The sequence below is a fragment of the Acanthaster planci genome, linkage group LG01, assembly GCF_054643075.1.
Source record: "Acanthaster planci isolate LZ-2023a linkage group LG01, COTS_SCS, whole genome shotgun sequence".
Lineage (NCBI taxonomy): Eukaryota > Metazoa > Echinodermata > Asteroidea > Valvatida > Acanthasteridae > Acanthaster > Acanthaster planci.
This window is the reverse complement of record NC_141777.1, coordinates 7848239-7863802: the sequence shown is the minus strand read 5'-3', so window position 1 is coordinate 7863802 and position 15564 is coordinate 7848239. Positions and strand designations below refer to the sequence as shown.

General features: G+C 39.7%; 1 protein-coding gene across 1 annotated transcript in view; it reads left to right on the top strand.

Moving 5' to 3' along the window:
• Window positions 1-107: 107 nt before the first annotated feature.
• Window positions 108-15564, top strand: part of LOC110979275 (sodium- and chloride-dependent GABA transporter 2-like) — a 58890-nt gene continuing 43433 nt past the window's right edge. Inside the window, exons 1-3 of the mRNA XM_022234928.2 lie at window positions 108-1357; window positions 7478-7609; window positions 8094-8418. Of these exons, the coding sequence (XP_022090620.1) occupies window positions 1105-1357; window positions 7478-7609; window positions 8094-8418 (710 nt within the window). The 5' untranslated portion in view covers window positions 108-1104. The remainder of the gene's footprint in view (window positions 1358-7477; window positions 7610-8093; window positions 8419-15564) is intronic.

Genomic DNA, 15564 nt, shown 5'->3' with positions numbered 1-15564 from the left:
GATGACAGAAGAGAATGCAAGAGAAAGACAACAGAATTTTAAGGGCCAAATGAAAAAGAAAACTTAACTTGGAAGAAAAGACAGAGACCCACTACGGAACAACTGTTGACACTATTTTTAAGATTTACGGGCAATGCTTCTGGCGGATTCAGAAACGGGATTTTGGGAAGAAATCCAAACTCTTCGCATATATGCTGGCTGATGCCGAAGATACGGCAATTCCCAAAGCGCTATAATCCTACTGAATGTTGTCGAATAAAACTGTTGGTAGAAATAAAATCGTGGGTGACGACGCGTAACGAACGTTGTCTGGCCGGTCGGTTTTGAACGTTCTCGTGGCAATGCCTTTATCTCGGGGTAATATTAATTATTTGGCCCCTGTTCTCGTCTCCAACGGTTAACCATGGAGGATGCTCCAACGCGTAGTATGAATATATACAGGTACTCGTGGGGTCAAAGACGACCTGGATGGAGCGAACTGACGTCATCAACATCACATTCATTTCAGCTGAGCTGCCCTAGTGGTAGTGATTGTGATTGTGAATGAACTTGAAGTACACGTTCACGCGCATGGCTGATTTTGAAGTATGCCCATAAATTTAGCGGCATTGTCGATCTTGACGACGCGGGGGGGGGGGTAGTGCACTTCCTAGACTGTTTTCGTATCGTGACGTGTGTACTCTCTCACCGCGATCTGCACGCGATGCAGCACGGCATAAACTCATCAGAGAATCTGGATCCCGAATTACTGCTGGTGTCGTCGGATCACAGCACGGGTACATAGATGTGCACATGACAATGTACATGTACATCATGCAATACATAAGCGGGGAATATCACTGTCAAAGTCGGCAAGGGGCGGAGCCTCGCATTATGATAAGGCAAGTTTAGGCGCGCAGGCGCGGCAGGCTGTGCACTAGCTAGTTGTACACACATGTACACGTACATGTACACTGTACATATAGCAGGGACACTTGCACCGCATCGAGAAGCATTCGTTCAACGGATTTGTAACGTACCTCAAGTGTACATATATGCTGCACTTGTGCCAATTAAGTGTGATTTCTCAAGGTTGAATCGAACACGTGGGAAAAATCAAGCGAAATGGCCGGCGCATCAGAGACAGACAATTTCCACGGCAATTCTGTGGAGAACGGCCATGCCAGTCGCACCAATAAGGATTTGAGCGATCTGGACGGCGATCCTGTCGTGGCGGCTGACCTGCCGGTTAAGAGCTCAGTCGAGGAGCGGGAGCAGTGGAGCAGCAAGTTGGACTTTCTGCTCGCCTTGATCGGTTTCTCCGTGGGCCTCGGCAATGTGTGGCGGTTTCCTTATCTCTGCTTCAAAAACGGTGGAGGTAAGCAGTTGCAGTGCTGGAGGAGATGCAGAATTCCTGTACCGCAGGCATCACCAATTTCTCTGTGTTTGATATGAAAATTGAAATGTTTTGTCATTCAAGTTGCTTTCATACATTTAATTCACACAAAGCTACTTCTAATTTTAGGGTTTGTTGTGTGAGCAGTACACATGATAAAGCTCTAGGACTAACAGAGGATTTTTCTTGGGGAGGTAAAATAAGAATTGATGTACCCGGAGAAGAAAATCTGGACTTTCAGTCACTTTTTTGAATGTGAAAGCAAGCTCTGTAACTTGTGTCTTATTAAGGCTTATTAAGGCACACTGTTTGTCATGTAAATTAATAACCACATGAGCTGCATGCATGATCAGATATTTTGGGTTGATATTGCTCACTTTGTACCTCCACAATGTACATTGTACTGTATGGTGTATACAGTGGAGGCCTACAACATTACAGCCATCAAACAAGTCCAACAACTCCAGGTCACTTTTCGTACTAACCACAGTACTCCTGACCTCGGGTATTCCTATGACCAAGTGGCATAATTTTGTAGCAAAAATCCTCCTTGTTTCTCATTACACCAAACATTTTTATTTTTTTAGGGAAAATATAGAGAGGAAGGGAGAGTTTTTACTAAATACTTCTGTTGTCTGCAAAAAAGACCTAAACTCAGCAATGCAGCAATTTTTTTTCTGTCTGTTTTTTCATTTCCCAATCTTTTTTAGGGCAATGCCGAATAACCGAATATTCGATCATTATCGAATATTTGAATATTAATTTCCAAATTTGAATATTCGAATACTAAATTCATGAAAAGGAAGGGAACATTTTCTTTTGCTTTGTATGAGAAAATATGCACTATGGAGGCTTGTTTCAAGCAGATTTAAAATGAAAACGACAGAAATCTATTGATTGAGAAATTTTCAACTGGGCAAGAAATATTGGTCATCTCTTAAATCTTGCTTAAGCGTGGCTGGAGATACTCCTCGATGTGAAAAGCTATTATATTGATTATAATGTACAGTTGCATGCATTATTGCAACTGATTTTGTATATGGTTTGTTCATCAACAATCTGCCCATCGGTACAACCAAATATTCAGGTACTCAATCGAATTGAAGGTTGAATATTTGAATAGTGAATTATTCGAATTGACTCAATTGTGTGCATGCAGTTTGAGTTAATATGGCCTTAAGCTATTATTGCCCAAGCCAAACACCCCCAAAGACCCCAAGGTGCCATTTGTTGGATATCTTTTATTTCCCTGGCCCTGTGCTGTCTATAGGGCCTTTCAAATTCTCATGCTTTTTTTCCCTCCTGCTTGTGTCATTGATACTCCACAAGGTCTTTTTTTTTTCTACATCACAGTTGTGTTTCTCCTACAAGTGGCTGCAAAACTATCCCTGGCTGTCCCTACAAATGTAACAGAACAACTCACAAAGTATTGAAAATCCCATGCAGATAAACGTACTGGTAAATAGAAAAATGAAAATACAGCCCTCTTTAAATGAATAAGACAAATGTTAATTTTGAGCCAATTGAGGCAAAATTAAAAACTAACCAAAGGTGTTATTTTGCAACCTACATGTATGGCTGCTCATTCAAAATTGTAGGCAAAATGGCAGAGGTCTGTTGCTCAGTGTTGTGATTTGTGTGTTTTTTTCTGATTACAGGTGACATTTTGTAGGAAATTGATATAGCTTTATGGTTATTCATAACAAAAAAGGCTGTCCATGCTCAGCAAAATATGATTGCTGAAAAAAAAAGCATTTTAAAATGCAACTTGAGAGCTACAAAAATGTCTCCTTAAAATGACCAGAGACTGTTTTATGATTATATTTAAAAAAGATGAACAAAATTAACAGAGAGCCTTAAATAAGTTGAATAAATATATTTGGCTTGTAATTGAGATAGATATGTGTACACGTGTGCAATTTGTGCGGAGTAGTTCTCATTCTACATACAGCAGCTTGTATTTTCAAAGAAATTGGTGATGAGGCATTTCACGCAATATTGCCTCCCTCAGCAAACTGGCAGGAGTCAGTCTCCTCTGCAGTGGGTGATTGGGGATGATGGAGCAGATGAGAAGAACAAAGGGAGGGATACAATAAAGGATACCTAGGCAACTGTCTCCACAGTCCAAACCACAAGGTTAATTGCCTCCACAGACTGCCATCAGTCTTGATGTGTGCCTACTGGCAACAAAATGTACGTGCACAGGGCATGCAAAGTCTAGTAACTGCAAGCTACAGTGCACACCAAAACCCAACACTGCACGTACACACGAGAGCTACTGCCTTCCTGAGGACAACACACATGCTCCAGGTGCAGTTCAGCTGAACATCTTTAGAGCTACTAGTGTACATCCAATCCATGCCGCCCTGCAACTGTCATGTGCAACAAGAGTGGACATTTGCACATCGACTGGTTTTTAATGACAGTGCGCAACGTGTTGGATAACAACAGCAGAGAGAGAAGGATTGGGGAGCAAGAGCCTCGGCCCGCATTTAGCCCCCCCCCTTTTTTTGCTCAGCAGAGGCAAATGTAGTTCAGAAATAGTTGCAACTCTAACACTTTCTTATGGTCAGATTATACCTCTGTCAAAAATGTCATGCCGAGATTTATAGATTTGATGCAACTAAGAATTACAGTTAAAGATTTGGAGGATGGCTAAAATTGCCCATTTTAGAAAATCAATTATAATGTAGCTCTAACGGGAATCTGCTGAAATTTTGACAACATGCAAGATGGGACATAAACGTATTCATCTAAGTTGTGACATTGATTTTAAATAGATGTCCTGGTGTAGTGGCATAATAATTTTACGAATAAAACAACCAGTGGAAAAGTATCGACTTTTGTGTGTGCATGTTTTTTCTGTCTTTTAATATTGATATCACATCTGTAGTCACTCATGGCACCGTCACGGTCCAAAAGTAGACTACGACAAAGGGTTTATAATATTGCAGTAAACATCTTTGCTGAGAAAACAAGTGGCAGTCGAGTTTCCATTTGACAGGCTGCCCAGAATGTCCAAGATAATCACGTGCAAGTAAATGCAGCAAGCTCATGTGTTGGATGCCAGCTCTCGGTGGAAGTGCTCTCAGGACAGACGGTGCAGGCCAAATACAAGCTCCCTACTGCAGGATACTGGCAGTGTGGTATGGAAGTAGGACTGAGGCTCACTGCCAGGTGATCGAGGAAGAACAGGAAGTTAGATAAGCCTCACTGGCAGGGATCTCCCGTCACTTTCAGAAATTGCTAACACCCGATGAAAGAAGAACGTCACTGCAGTTTCATACAGCAAGTGTGTGTTGATTTTGTCGCAATGTTGCTGAGATCCGTGTACCTTTGCAGATGAAGCCCTCAAGTTCAGCATGCTGTACTGAGTTTCCAGCTGTTGCAAATACCTTGGGAGTCAGGTTGCTTGGTCCACCTGTGGATTTGGTTTGCAGTCCCTACCTGAACCCATGAGTTTAAATATCCAAAACATTCTTCTAGGGTTTTCCTCCCAGTCCCATCACTAAAACTGTAACTTCTACTTCTTGTCTCCTCTCAACAGGTTTCTTTAGGCTTGTGAGCTACAGTATCAAGGGCACTTTTAGGAATCCTTGGTTTCATTACCAAATAGATTTAATAATATCTGACACCCCCCTTAAAATTGTTAGCACCCAGTTGTAATATATTCTTTTTTTTTATTTTTTTTTTTACATTACTAGAAATCTTTGTTTCCATATTCTGAAATAAACTTTTCTGAGAACAAAAGCACATTTGTCAGTTGCCTGTAAAAATGAAATATACCCGTTGGTTTTGTGTGTAACAATTGCTTCTAGAATAACTTCTTGATTTCTATATCGTGCAACCCCCCCCCCCCCCGGAATTAGTTGAGAAATTGCACAGCTGGTGCATGCTTTGCACCTGGCTCTAGTTCCTTACATGGTAATCATGGTTTCCACAGGTGCTTTGACTCGTGCGAAATGAGTTACCCTTTTCCAGTAAAACGTGTTAACTATCATCCCGGATTACATGTACATGTAATTGGTTGTGCCATTGAAAATAGGATAATGAATTCAAACCAGTGGATGGGCTGCATCCCAGAGACAGGTGCGCAATTCCATCATTACAGATGTTTGTATGCAACTTGCAAGTTGTAATTGATAAACAAATTAACTTGTGGTGGAAAAAAACAGTATATTTGCATTTATACTTGTAGCCTATATTTAAGAGTTAAACATATTAAAGAAACTTAGTTTTAGCTTCACTAATTAATTAAATTAGCCTGTTTTCCTGTATAGTTTCACTAGTTGTGAAAATCTGCAAAAGGCGTCCGGTGTAAAGATTGAAAGATCGTCCAACACACACAAATAGCTACGATGCATGTTGCTTGCTAAAGGATGACAACCTGAAAGCCAATGCAAACAAAACTCCAAACTTCTAATCTCCTCTGTATACGTGTAAATATTTATCTCTTTGGTTTAACTTCTCAAAGTTTTCTGACTGCAAACATTGCTGGTATAGTTTGATTGGCTTAGGTTCCTATAGTGTCAATCTATTTTGAGACTCGATCAAAGTTGAACATCCATTTCTTGTATGGCTGATACACGATTTGCGTGTTCATAAAAACAATATTTATATAATCAATTTTTTTTTAGGCATCAAAGAAAACATCTGTCATTTACAGATCAATAAAGAAAATATCTGAAAGATTGGACTGAGTTCGTATGCCTCTCATTAATCCTGAGTTAAAAAACTGAAAATAATGCCCCCCTTCCCAATTAATGGTACCACTCACACATGTATGAGTGTTAACAAAGTTACATTGTACTGTACAACAGTTCCACTTAAATCTTCAGCATTTTTAGTGAAGAATATCAATTATTTTCCGCATGTTTTTCTGAATCCAAATATTTCAGATTAGAAAATATGCAAATTCATACATGTCATTTGAATGGAATGCAATGTTATTTTTTTGGATTATCTGTCTTTAGTTTATATTTGAAAGTTTAGTATTTGGTTTGAAGTTTGTATTGTTGCTTTTTCTTTTATATACCACTTTCAATTTGCCTACAACTTTTATGCAATTGCAGAAATATCACCTTTTGTTTGGTTTTGAATTTTCTTCAGATTCGTTCAAAATGGACATTTGTCCTATTAACTTTTAAATAGGGTTATATTTTCATTTATTATTTAGTAGCACGTGTATTATTATCAGTGCTGGAGGACTCAAGTGTGGACTTGGACTCAAGTCCCTACTTTCAATGACTCAGACTCGAACAATGAGGACTCAAATATCTCAAGGACTCAGCCTGAGTCCAGCAAGGCATTTGTAACATGTTGTGAATAACTCTTTAACTTGTGTACCAAGGGCCAAGTATAGCTTTAGCAGCCACTTGTAGGAAGAGCACGACTGTAACATCCAAAGAGCAGGCCTTGTAGACCTCCTGTGATTTTGACTGAAAAATCCCTTCATAAAATCTATTTACTTGTGTAGAGTGCTTGAGATGGAGGATTAAGGGTGATTATGGTAACTGTGTGTTGCAATACATGTACATGTAGTTATGACTCCACTTTCGCTTTTAGCCGTGGAACGGAAATTGTCTAAAAGAATTTTTTCTCTTTATTTACTTAAGTTTCTCATTTAGTGTTTGAATCATCATTGTTTCACAAACCTTGTATATTTTTTGCATCTTTAATCAAAGGTTGCAATTGTTTTCTGCATACTAGGATTGCATCAGCTGCTAATAAACCTGTCCTTTTCTTGTGACAGTTCAAGAGAGCTTAGTGTATATGATTTCTTATATTATCTGTGACAAAGGGGTGGTAAAAAGCACATGTAAGGACAAAGATTTTTTTGAAGCAGAGCCCCAAATTTTCTTAACGCAGAAAGGGTATGCTTACAAGGCGTAACACCAGTGATGTAACTTGTTTTGACATGAAGAGTTTTTAGAGGGCTTTTGATCGACAGATAATTTTTTTTCAACTTGGTAGTATCCTAAAATTTGACCTTGATGTACAGTGGCTTGTCATATTTGTGTTTGGCAGCTGGCACTTCTAGAGCACTGATGATCCTAATTTGCTTACTTCTCCCCTCCCCTTTCTTGAACTTTCTACATGTAGGTGCATTTCTCATCCCTTACTTGATATGCCTGGTGATAGGTGGGGTACCACTCTTGTTGATGGAGCTTGGACTGGGCCAATTCATGGCCCAGGGAGGCATAGGCGTCTGGAAAATATCTCCTTTGTTCAAAGGTGAGTTGTCCGGGCTTTGTAGCTCAACTCACCTTTCGAATTCTGAGTTGAGTGTAACTACTCTGCAGGGTGAACAGGCAACTTCATACTCCATGTTAAAGGAAAGTTTACTGAAAAGTTAAATCAGTGGCAGAATTGACTGAAGTTGAAATGCTGTGAACGTGTCCAGTGACTTCACCCATTCAGGCTCTGGTTGGCTTTCATACATAGTTTGAACTGATCTTGAAGTGCTAAGCCTAAGGTTTTGGGGGGCAAAGTTTACATTACCGTATAACCAAATATTTCTAATGCGTCACCTAAAAGATCCCCCACAATTTTAGAGAGAAAAAATGAAATCTGCAATGAACAGTAGGATTTGTAAGATCAGGACTGTTGAACAGTGACAGCAGTCATTTCACAGTGTTGTTTCTGCACATAGCCCACAACACATGCTCCATCAGGGCCAATTTTTACAGGCAACTGACTCTGACATGATTTCTTCCAGGTATTGGTTTGGGAAGCGTGGTTATCCTGATACTCCTTGACATCTATTACAACATCATCTTGGCCTGGGGGATCTATTACATGTTCATGTCTTTCACCTCCGTCCTACCGTGGTCGCACTGCGGCAACGACTTCAACACCTATACTTGCAGGGACCCAAACTTGATTGGGGTCCCCGGCTCCACGTTTTGGGTCTGCGACCACTTTTGGCTAAATGAGACCCTCCCACCATTGCCCTCTGACTCAGTGAATGTCTCTGAGGCCCTGCAGAACTGCACTGATCTGGAGGGTATCAACCGGACGAGTTCTGTCACCGAGTTCTGGGAGTGAGTATTGCTTGCCGAGTTATAGGATTTACTGCGGCGTGTACACAGAGTCTTTGCTGCTGTTGAGGGTTTTCATTTTCACTGTTTTGAATAGAATGTATATTGCACATCAAATGTTCCTCTTAAAATGAAAACTTGTAGACCTATGGTCCTTTGCTTTGAAGTGCCTGCAACATTTCCATTCTTCAAGAAAAGTTTCTCTGAGGGCATGATTCAGACCCTCTGTCATAGTTTGGTTGCCATGGGCAAATCAGTTGAAAACCGCGGGCATTGTGGGGGAGGGGCCACAGACTATCCAAATATAAACAAAGGATGAAGGGCGGGGGAGGGTGGGGTGGACATAGCTGGAGACTTTGGGGGTAGTGTTAGAAACTTGTAAAATATTCCCCATGTCTTTTCTTTTTCCCCTTTGGTTTTTCTTTTTTGGGGGGGATGAAATGCCCCTTATTGTATGTACCCCTTGTAACACCCGTAGATACTGCGAACCAATCACAAGCTATACTGACGTTTGGAATTGTCACCAAAAAAAATTGTTTAGAGTGCTATGTACGGGGGAGAGAAGTGTTCCTTGCCCGTCCCTCTTGTATCACTTGTTGATGCTGAGAATGGTACCCTACCAGCCAGTCTGACATTTGGATACGTCAACAAATTTGGGAGTCTGGCATCTGGACGCATCAACAAAGGCAAAGTTTGCCTTGTCAGTTAAATTTCTGTGTTTAATAGTCCCATGTAATTGATTTCACTGGTACATGTATATTTCCTTTTTCAGTCAAGATGGCAACATGCCAAAGGATCAATTTTTTTAATGAAGAAGAGAACCAAAGAGAATATTTTTAACATGTATTTGATTAGATAAAGTTATTGGCTTATTCTACATACAATACCCACGTACACGTACTGTACATGTGTGCAAAGGTTTATGTGCAGAATGTTGCTTGCAGTGAGTTTTTACGGCATCCATGTTTCGTCACTGTGGACATTCATAAATTTGCATAAGTGCAATGTTTGTTTTATAACAAATTACAAGTGCTTTTCCTTGGCTGACAAACTGTATATAACCACTACAATGCACCCATGAAAAGATGAGGTGAATCTCAACCTCCCCACTCTCTTTTATCCTGCATTCCACCCCATGATTTGAAAGAGATTGAAATTTGAATGCATTCACACCACCATAGCCTACCCTTCTCTTCTCAGCCAGATAGCTTCTCACTTGTATAGGGTCATCTAAGTACTCGAGATCGAGAGTCGTAATCATTCAGTTGTGACTTTTCTTTATGACAGGTGTACCAATCCCAGATGCAGCCTGCCCAGTGTCTGTAATTGGGAGGCAGCGTCACTTTGTCCTGAATAACAGTAGGCAGCGTTGGCCAAACTGTTGTATTGGCGGCCTGTTTAGATCATTGCTCATGGTGTGGATGACTGTTGAGAAGGATTATGGTTTTAAACTCATTCAGACAGTGAGCACGAAGCAAACAGCGTATTATACATTTTCCAGTCAATTGACAGGGTGTTGTGGGGCTGTGCCATGTAATCGTCTCTGGTCAAAATGAATATTTCGGAAACTACATACCAGGTCTATAAACTTTCATATCGCACATTTCACTCAGTTTTGATTATTTTGACAATTTTGTCAAATTGTTTCCACAGTTGCCCTACTACTTTTTTTTTCATACTTGCCTACTCAATTAAAAGCGAATGTACATGTACATGTTGCAATCGGCATTTTGGTGTTGTGCCAACTGGCAACATCAATTGTAATTAATAATAATACTAATCATAGAAATAATAATTGAGGATTTATATTGCGTCGTTTCCATAAATATGATCAATGGCAACATACAGATACAACTTAAAGAAATAAATGGATATTTATTTGTAACCATTACAATAATGGTTCAATATGTGTACCAGTGGGTCATACCAATTCATTGATGTTTCTTTAATTTTTCGGGTATCGGGGTACCTGTTCATTGCAGAAAAGTTTACTTAATTCCCAAATTAGCTCTGTGGTATTTCATTCAATTTTGGCTCTCTTTTTGAGGATTTGCAGATTTATTACCAAAATACACTCTGTCATGAATTGGTACTAAGTGGCTGATAGTTGCGAAACATGGGAGTCAGGCGGTACATCTCTAAGAAAAGTAACCATGGAGATTTTAACCCCAATCCTCCAAAATTTGGGAGGAGTGGGGAAAAATGACCCCAAAATGTGGCTGATTGTAATAATGCATTTAAGGTTGTAGTTTAGACCTTGTGTTGTTATGCTCAGCCATGCATAAAATCATGTCTGGAGTGTGCGTGAAATCATCCATACTGCTTCAGGGTACCATCCACTCTGCCTCAACATAATGACATGAATTGCCGGAGGATTTTGAAGGATTGAGGCAGTGTTATGGGCATCCCTTGAACTCATTAAACATGATGTCCTTGACAATATGTCTGTATACATGTACGTGCAGGAATGAGCATTATTATGCTGTTAGAACCAGGATGTAATGCATAAACCATATTTCTGACAAGCATGGCTCTTTCAAACATTCTCAACGTGTTGTTTGCTGTGTTTGGTCCTGACATTTCTCACAGCAGGTAATGTAACAGTGCAAACAAATCAAAGCACGTTACCAGAGGAATTGGGAAACTTCACCTTCAGCAGTCTGATCAATTATGTAGCCCACAAAAAGTGCCTAAAAATGCTTTCCACTCCGAAAGAAATGCAACATTTTTTCACGATGTTCGAGTACATACATGTATAATCCATGTTGCATGGCATTTGAATGATTTCTTTTGGCAGTAATCAGTCCCAGGTCAAGTCTTAATTGCCGTTGATGGATGTTGCTGTGGAGTTGTCATCAGAATTCTAAGTACATGTACGTGTACGGTAGTCCATTGGAGTATGAGGGAAATTAAGACCTTGAGCACGAGTCAGCACAATCACATGTGCCAAAGACCAACTAGAAAAAGCCAAGTTTGGTCTTAGGTCCCTACGTCTTTCAGCATCATTCAGTGTAGGATAACAGTACAGATATGGAACGCCAAAGAGGCAAAAACTTGGAGGCAACACATCGATCGTTCTTCAACATTGATCAATCGTTTCCCTCCATCGATCGATCGTTCCCTACCTCGATTGATCGTTCCCCTACATCGATTGATCAACCTCTTTTGATCGATGAAGAAAGAGCGATGAAAAAGAGCTATGGAAAAAGAGCCATGACAAAAGACCGATGAAACTACATCAATGCCAACTTACAAAACCTCTTCCAGCACCAAATAACACATGTTCACTGTAACCATAGCCCACCAGGACTCAAGGCCACCCATGTTCATTACCTATAAGTCTGGTCCTGAGCCAATTGAGTCGTCATGAACCCACTGAGAATATTTTATTTTTTCCCCTTGGTGGGATGGGATGGGAAGCTCATTGCCAAAGGAAATTATAGTTATACTTTATTATTTCTAAAAATTGCGTGGCACCCTCCTGCTGCAAGGAAATTATTTCATCTACGGCTATAGCTGAACGTTCAGAACGTAACAGTGTAATTTCCATGGGCTAAGGATTAATTTCCACATGTACATGTATCACAATGTAATCATGGGGAAGGACAATTGTAATCGAGCCTAGTTTGTTAGGAATCCATAGTACATCAAAATCATACATACATAGTGAAATTTGTTGAAACAAATTATGGGAACTGCATGTGTATTAAGTTTGGTAATATTATTGTACATAGTCTAAATCATTACCAACACGTAGGGAAAAAAGAAGCATAATGGTTTGGCTTTTGCTATTTACACGAACAATGGTTCAGACTGGACAAGAAACATAAGACAGGAGACATGAGACAAGACAGCATGATACACTGGCAGGATAGACAACAGTTAAAGACAGATGTGCTAGATGTTGAGACCAGACCTTTAAAGAATGGAAGTAGATTGACATGTTTATCTCTTCTAGATTGACATGATTACATGATCTGATTTTCATTATTCAAACTAATAAGGTAGATTTGGAAATAATAAGTGTTAAATCTGCTTCGGTAACAGGAGCGAAAAATGAAGAATGTGCACATCTTTCATCAAGAAAGTGTTCAAATGAACTGCTTAATTGAGGAAGTTCACCTTGCTATTTTCTTGCCAATGTTAATGAAATAATCATTGAAAGCGTTAGCAATATCAATGTCAAAATCAATTTTAGCATCAGTTTGCATATAATGGCACAGATTTTGTTTAACGTTCGTTTTACCGAGCAACAAATTAATAAGCGCCCATGTACCTTTAACATTATGTTTCTGTTTATTAAATTGTTCACCTAAGTAATTTTCTTTGCCATTCTTATTACACATGTTCCTTTGTTTTTAAACTTTATTCAGGCAGATTTACTATGAACTGTAGGATTCTGAAGATATTTTTATGCATATTTTTTCTCTGATTGAGTTATATACTCCTTCCGTTATCCAACGTGGTTTTGACTTATTAATACAACTTCGGAGCTCACACTATGGAAAATTTTTGTCATACACAATTTAAGAAATTTTCATAGGCCTCATCGACATCTGGTGCAAGTTCATCTTAATCTTAGTTAATGCTTACAGGCTACCAGAGAAATTGTCATGTTTTTCTCTTTTTTTTTTCATTTGTAAGAATACCAGGTTACAAAACTTCTGAAGTTTCTTTGTACGGTTCATTTTAATCCTCTCTTGCACACTCACCAGTCAAACGATGATGTCCAGAGATTGCATCGCAGTTGTAGTCCAAATGCTACAAATTAATCCTTTGTTTCTCTAAACATCCGGGCGATAGTCTTTTAGGATCCATGAGTTGGCCGAGATTATACACTCTCTTTGTTGCGCTTAACAATATGCATATTTTTTTGGTTTTTTTCGACCTCATCGGTGTTAGCTTGGGGTCTCGGGATCAGAAATGAAAATAATAAACTGTGCATATTCTGGACTAAGTGCAACTCATTCACGCTTCCATTGAGAAAGTGAGAGGCAATATGGGTGATTCACAGTAGTGTACCTCCAAGAGTTTGCAATGCGTTGACCAATCACGACATGCAAAATCTGTCGACCCAATACGCGTTCGGAAAGGGCCGACAGATTTTGCGCATTGTGATTGGTCAACATGTTGTAAACTCTTGGAGGTGCACTGTTGTGAATTGCCCGTATTGAAACAAGTTGACAAATTAGATTGAGATATTTCAAATTGAGAAGGAAACAGTGTGTTCATCAGTGTTATGGAAGTGCATAGCTAGATAAGTAGGTCAATGAATGACAGAATAGTTCTGCTGGTTCTGCTGGTTTTGCCAGGATGTTATCAGTGTGGAAAATAAAATTCGTATCCACCTAGACTGAATATGTTTGCCCACAGTAGTAAACGAGCGACTCATAACAACCGGCATCCCATCCAGGGGAAATAGAAATGATATTCTTGTGGTTTAAACCTGATATAAACACCTACCTGACAACTCAATTTATTGGCTCAGACCAGACCGAAGCGTAATGAACAAGAGTGGCTTTGAGTGCTGGTAGACTGTTACAGGGAACATGTGCTTTATGTGGTACTGGGAGGGGTTGCGTAACTTTGACATCGATGTAGCTTCATCGGTCTTTCTCCATTGGTCTTTCGTCATTGCACTTTTATTATCGCTCTTTTTTCATTGCTCTTTCTTCATCGATCAAGAGAGATCGATCGATATAGGGAATGATTGATCGACGTAGAAGAACGATCGATCGATGCAAGGGAAGGATCAATTGATATAGGGGAACGATCGATCTATATTGATGAACGATCGATGTGTTGCCTCCAAGTTTTTGCCTCTTTGGCGTTCCATATACAGATGCTGTTCAATTTTGACACTCAGGCTGACAAGAGTGTCACTAAGGGAGGTTTCAGATGGGTGGGTGACTCACATTAGTCACTGCTTTAGGGAAAGGCTTGTCATGTAGTAGCAGTCTTCCTTAATTGACAGGGAACATACCATACACGCACATGTATGTAACATGAATGGAAGGGAAGAATTAAGGCTTGTGAAGGAGAAATCAGAAAACCTGCAACTTGGGAAGTGTGAATTAAAAAGACTTTCTCCAAATGACAATGTGTTTGTCCCATTGTTTTCCTACATACATGCACCGTACTTCTCTTGCCAATAGCAAGAATCTGATTAACCCTCGTTCTTCATTATTCCTAACTCCTTAGTGTCTTTTACTGGGTACTGGACCAAATCTATCAAAATCCAACACTCCCTGCGTAGTCATCATTTCTTGCTAGAAAGCCCATTTCTAGCTTGATGGTCATTGTTGATGAACTTATCACACACAGCTTACATGAAATCATTTGTACTCTTGCCATGACAACATGCCCTGAATGCCCCGACAGTGCTTCAGGCCTCCTGTACCAAGTCCATCATAATCCATCAAAAAGTGAAAATGGATTTTGGTGCATCTGACTGGTCAGGGATCATTTCTGCCTGAACCTTCCCAAGTCTAGTAAACTCAGCGCCGGTTGTAATATGCTGGCACAAATTAACAAACTCTGGTTTGTTAAAGGTTAAGGACAGTGAGGTAGTCTGAAGGTACTTGCTCCTGGCGTCTGCAATACTGTATGGGCAGCCTTTAAGGCAAAAACGACAGCACTAAAAATTTAAATAGAAAAGCGTAAATTAACCAAGACAAGAATGTGACATAATCGATACATGCATGTACCAAAAGTCATAATTAAGATTAGCAATACATGGTTGCAACAATTAGCGGTTAATTTGGACAGTGTTATGGAAACGTGCTCATAACGGAGGTTGGAGGTGAAGTGAAAAGCTGTCCCCTAGTATATGGTCAGATGGACAATGTACATGAACATCTACTCCTGTAATAAAATGTACTGTACATGTGTACATCTGCCATCTTTGCTTGCTTTTCTGGAGGGTCAAAAAAATTGGTGCAAGAGAATTTTGGTCAAATTTTTTTAATACTGTGTAGGGCTCCAGCTGGCGAAAGTTAAATAAAAGCCAAGGTTTTAGCTAAATGCAGGCGTTTGCAGCCACTTTTATGGTTTTTTTGGCAGCACTAAGTATAGAAATTTTTTAATCTCTTGAATAGGAGCTATTTTAATATCCTAACAGAGCATGTTCCAATGGGAGTCATGCAGGAA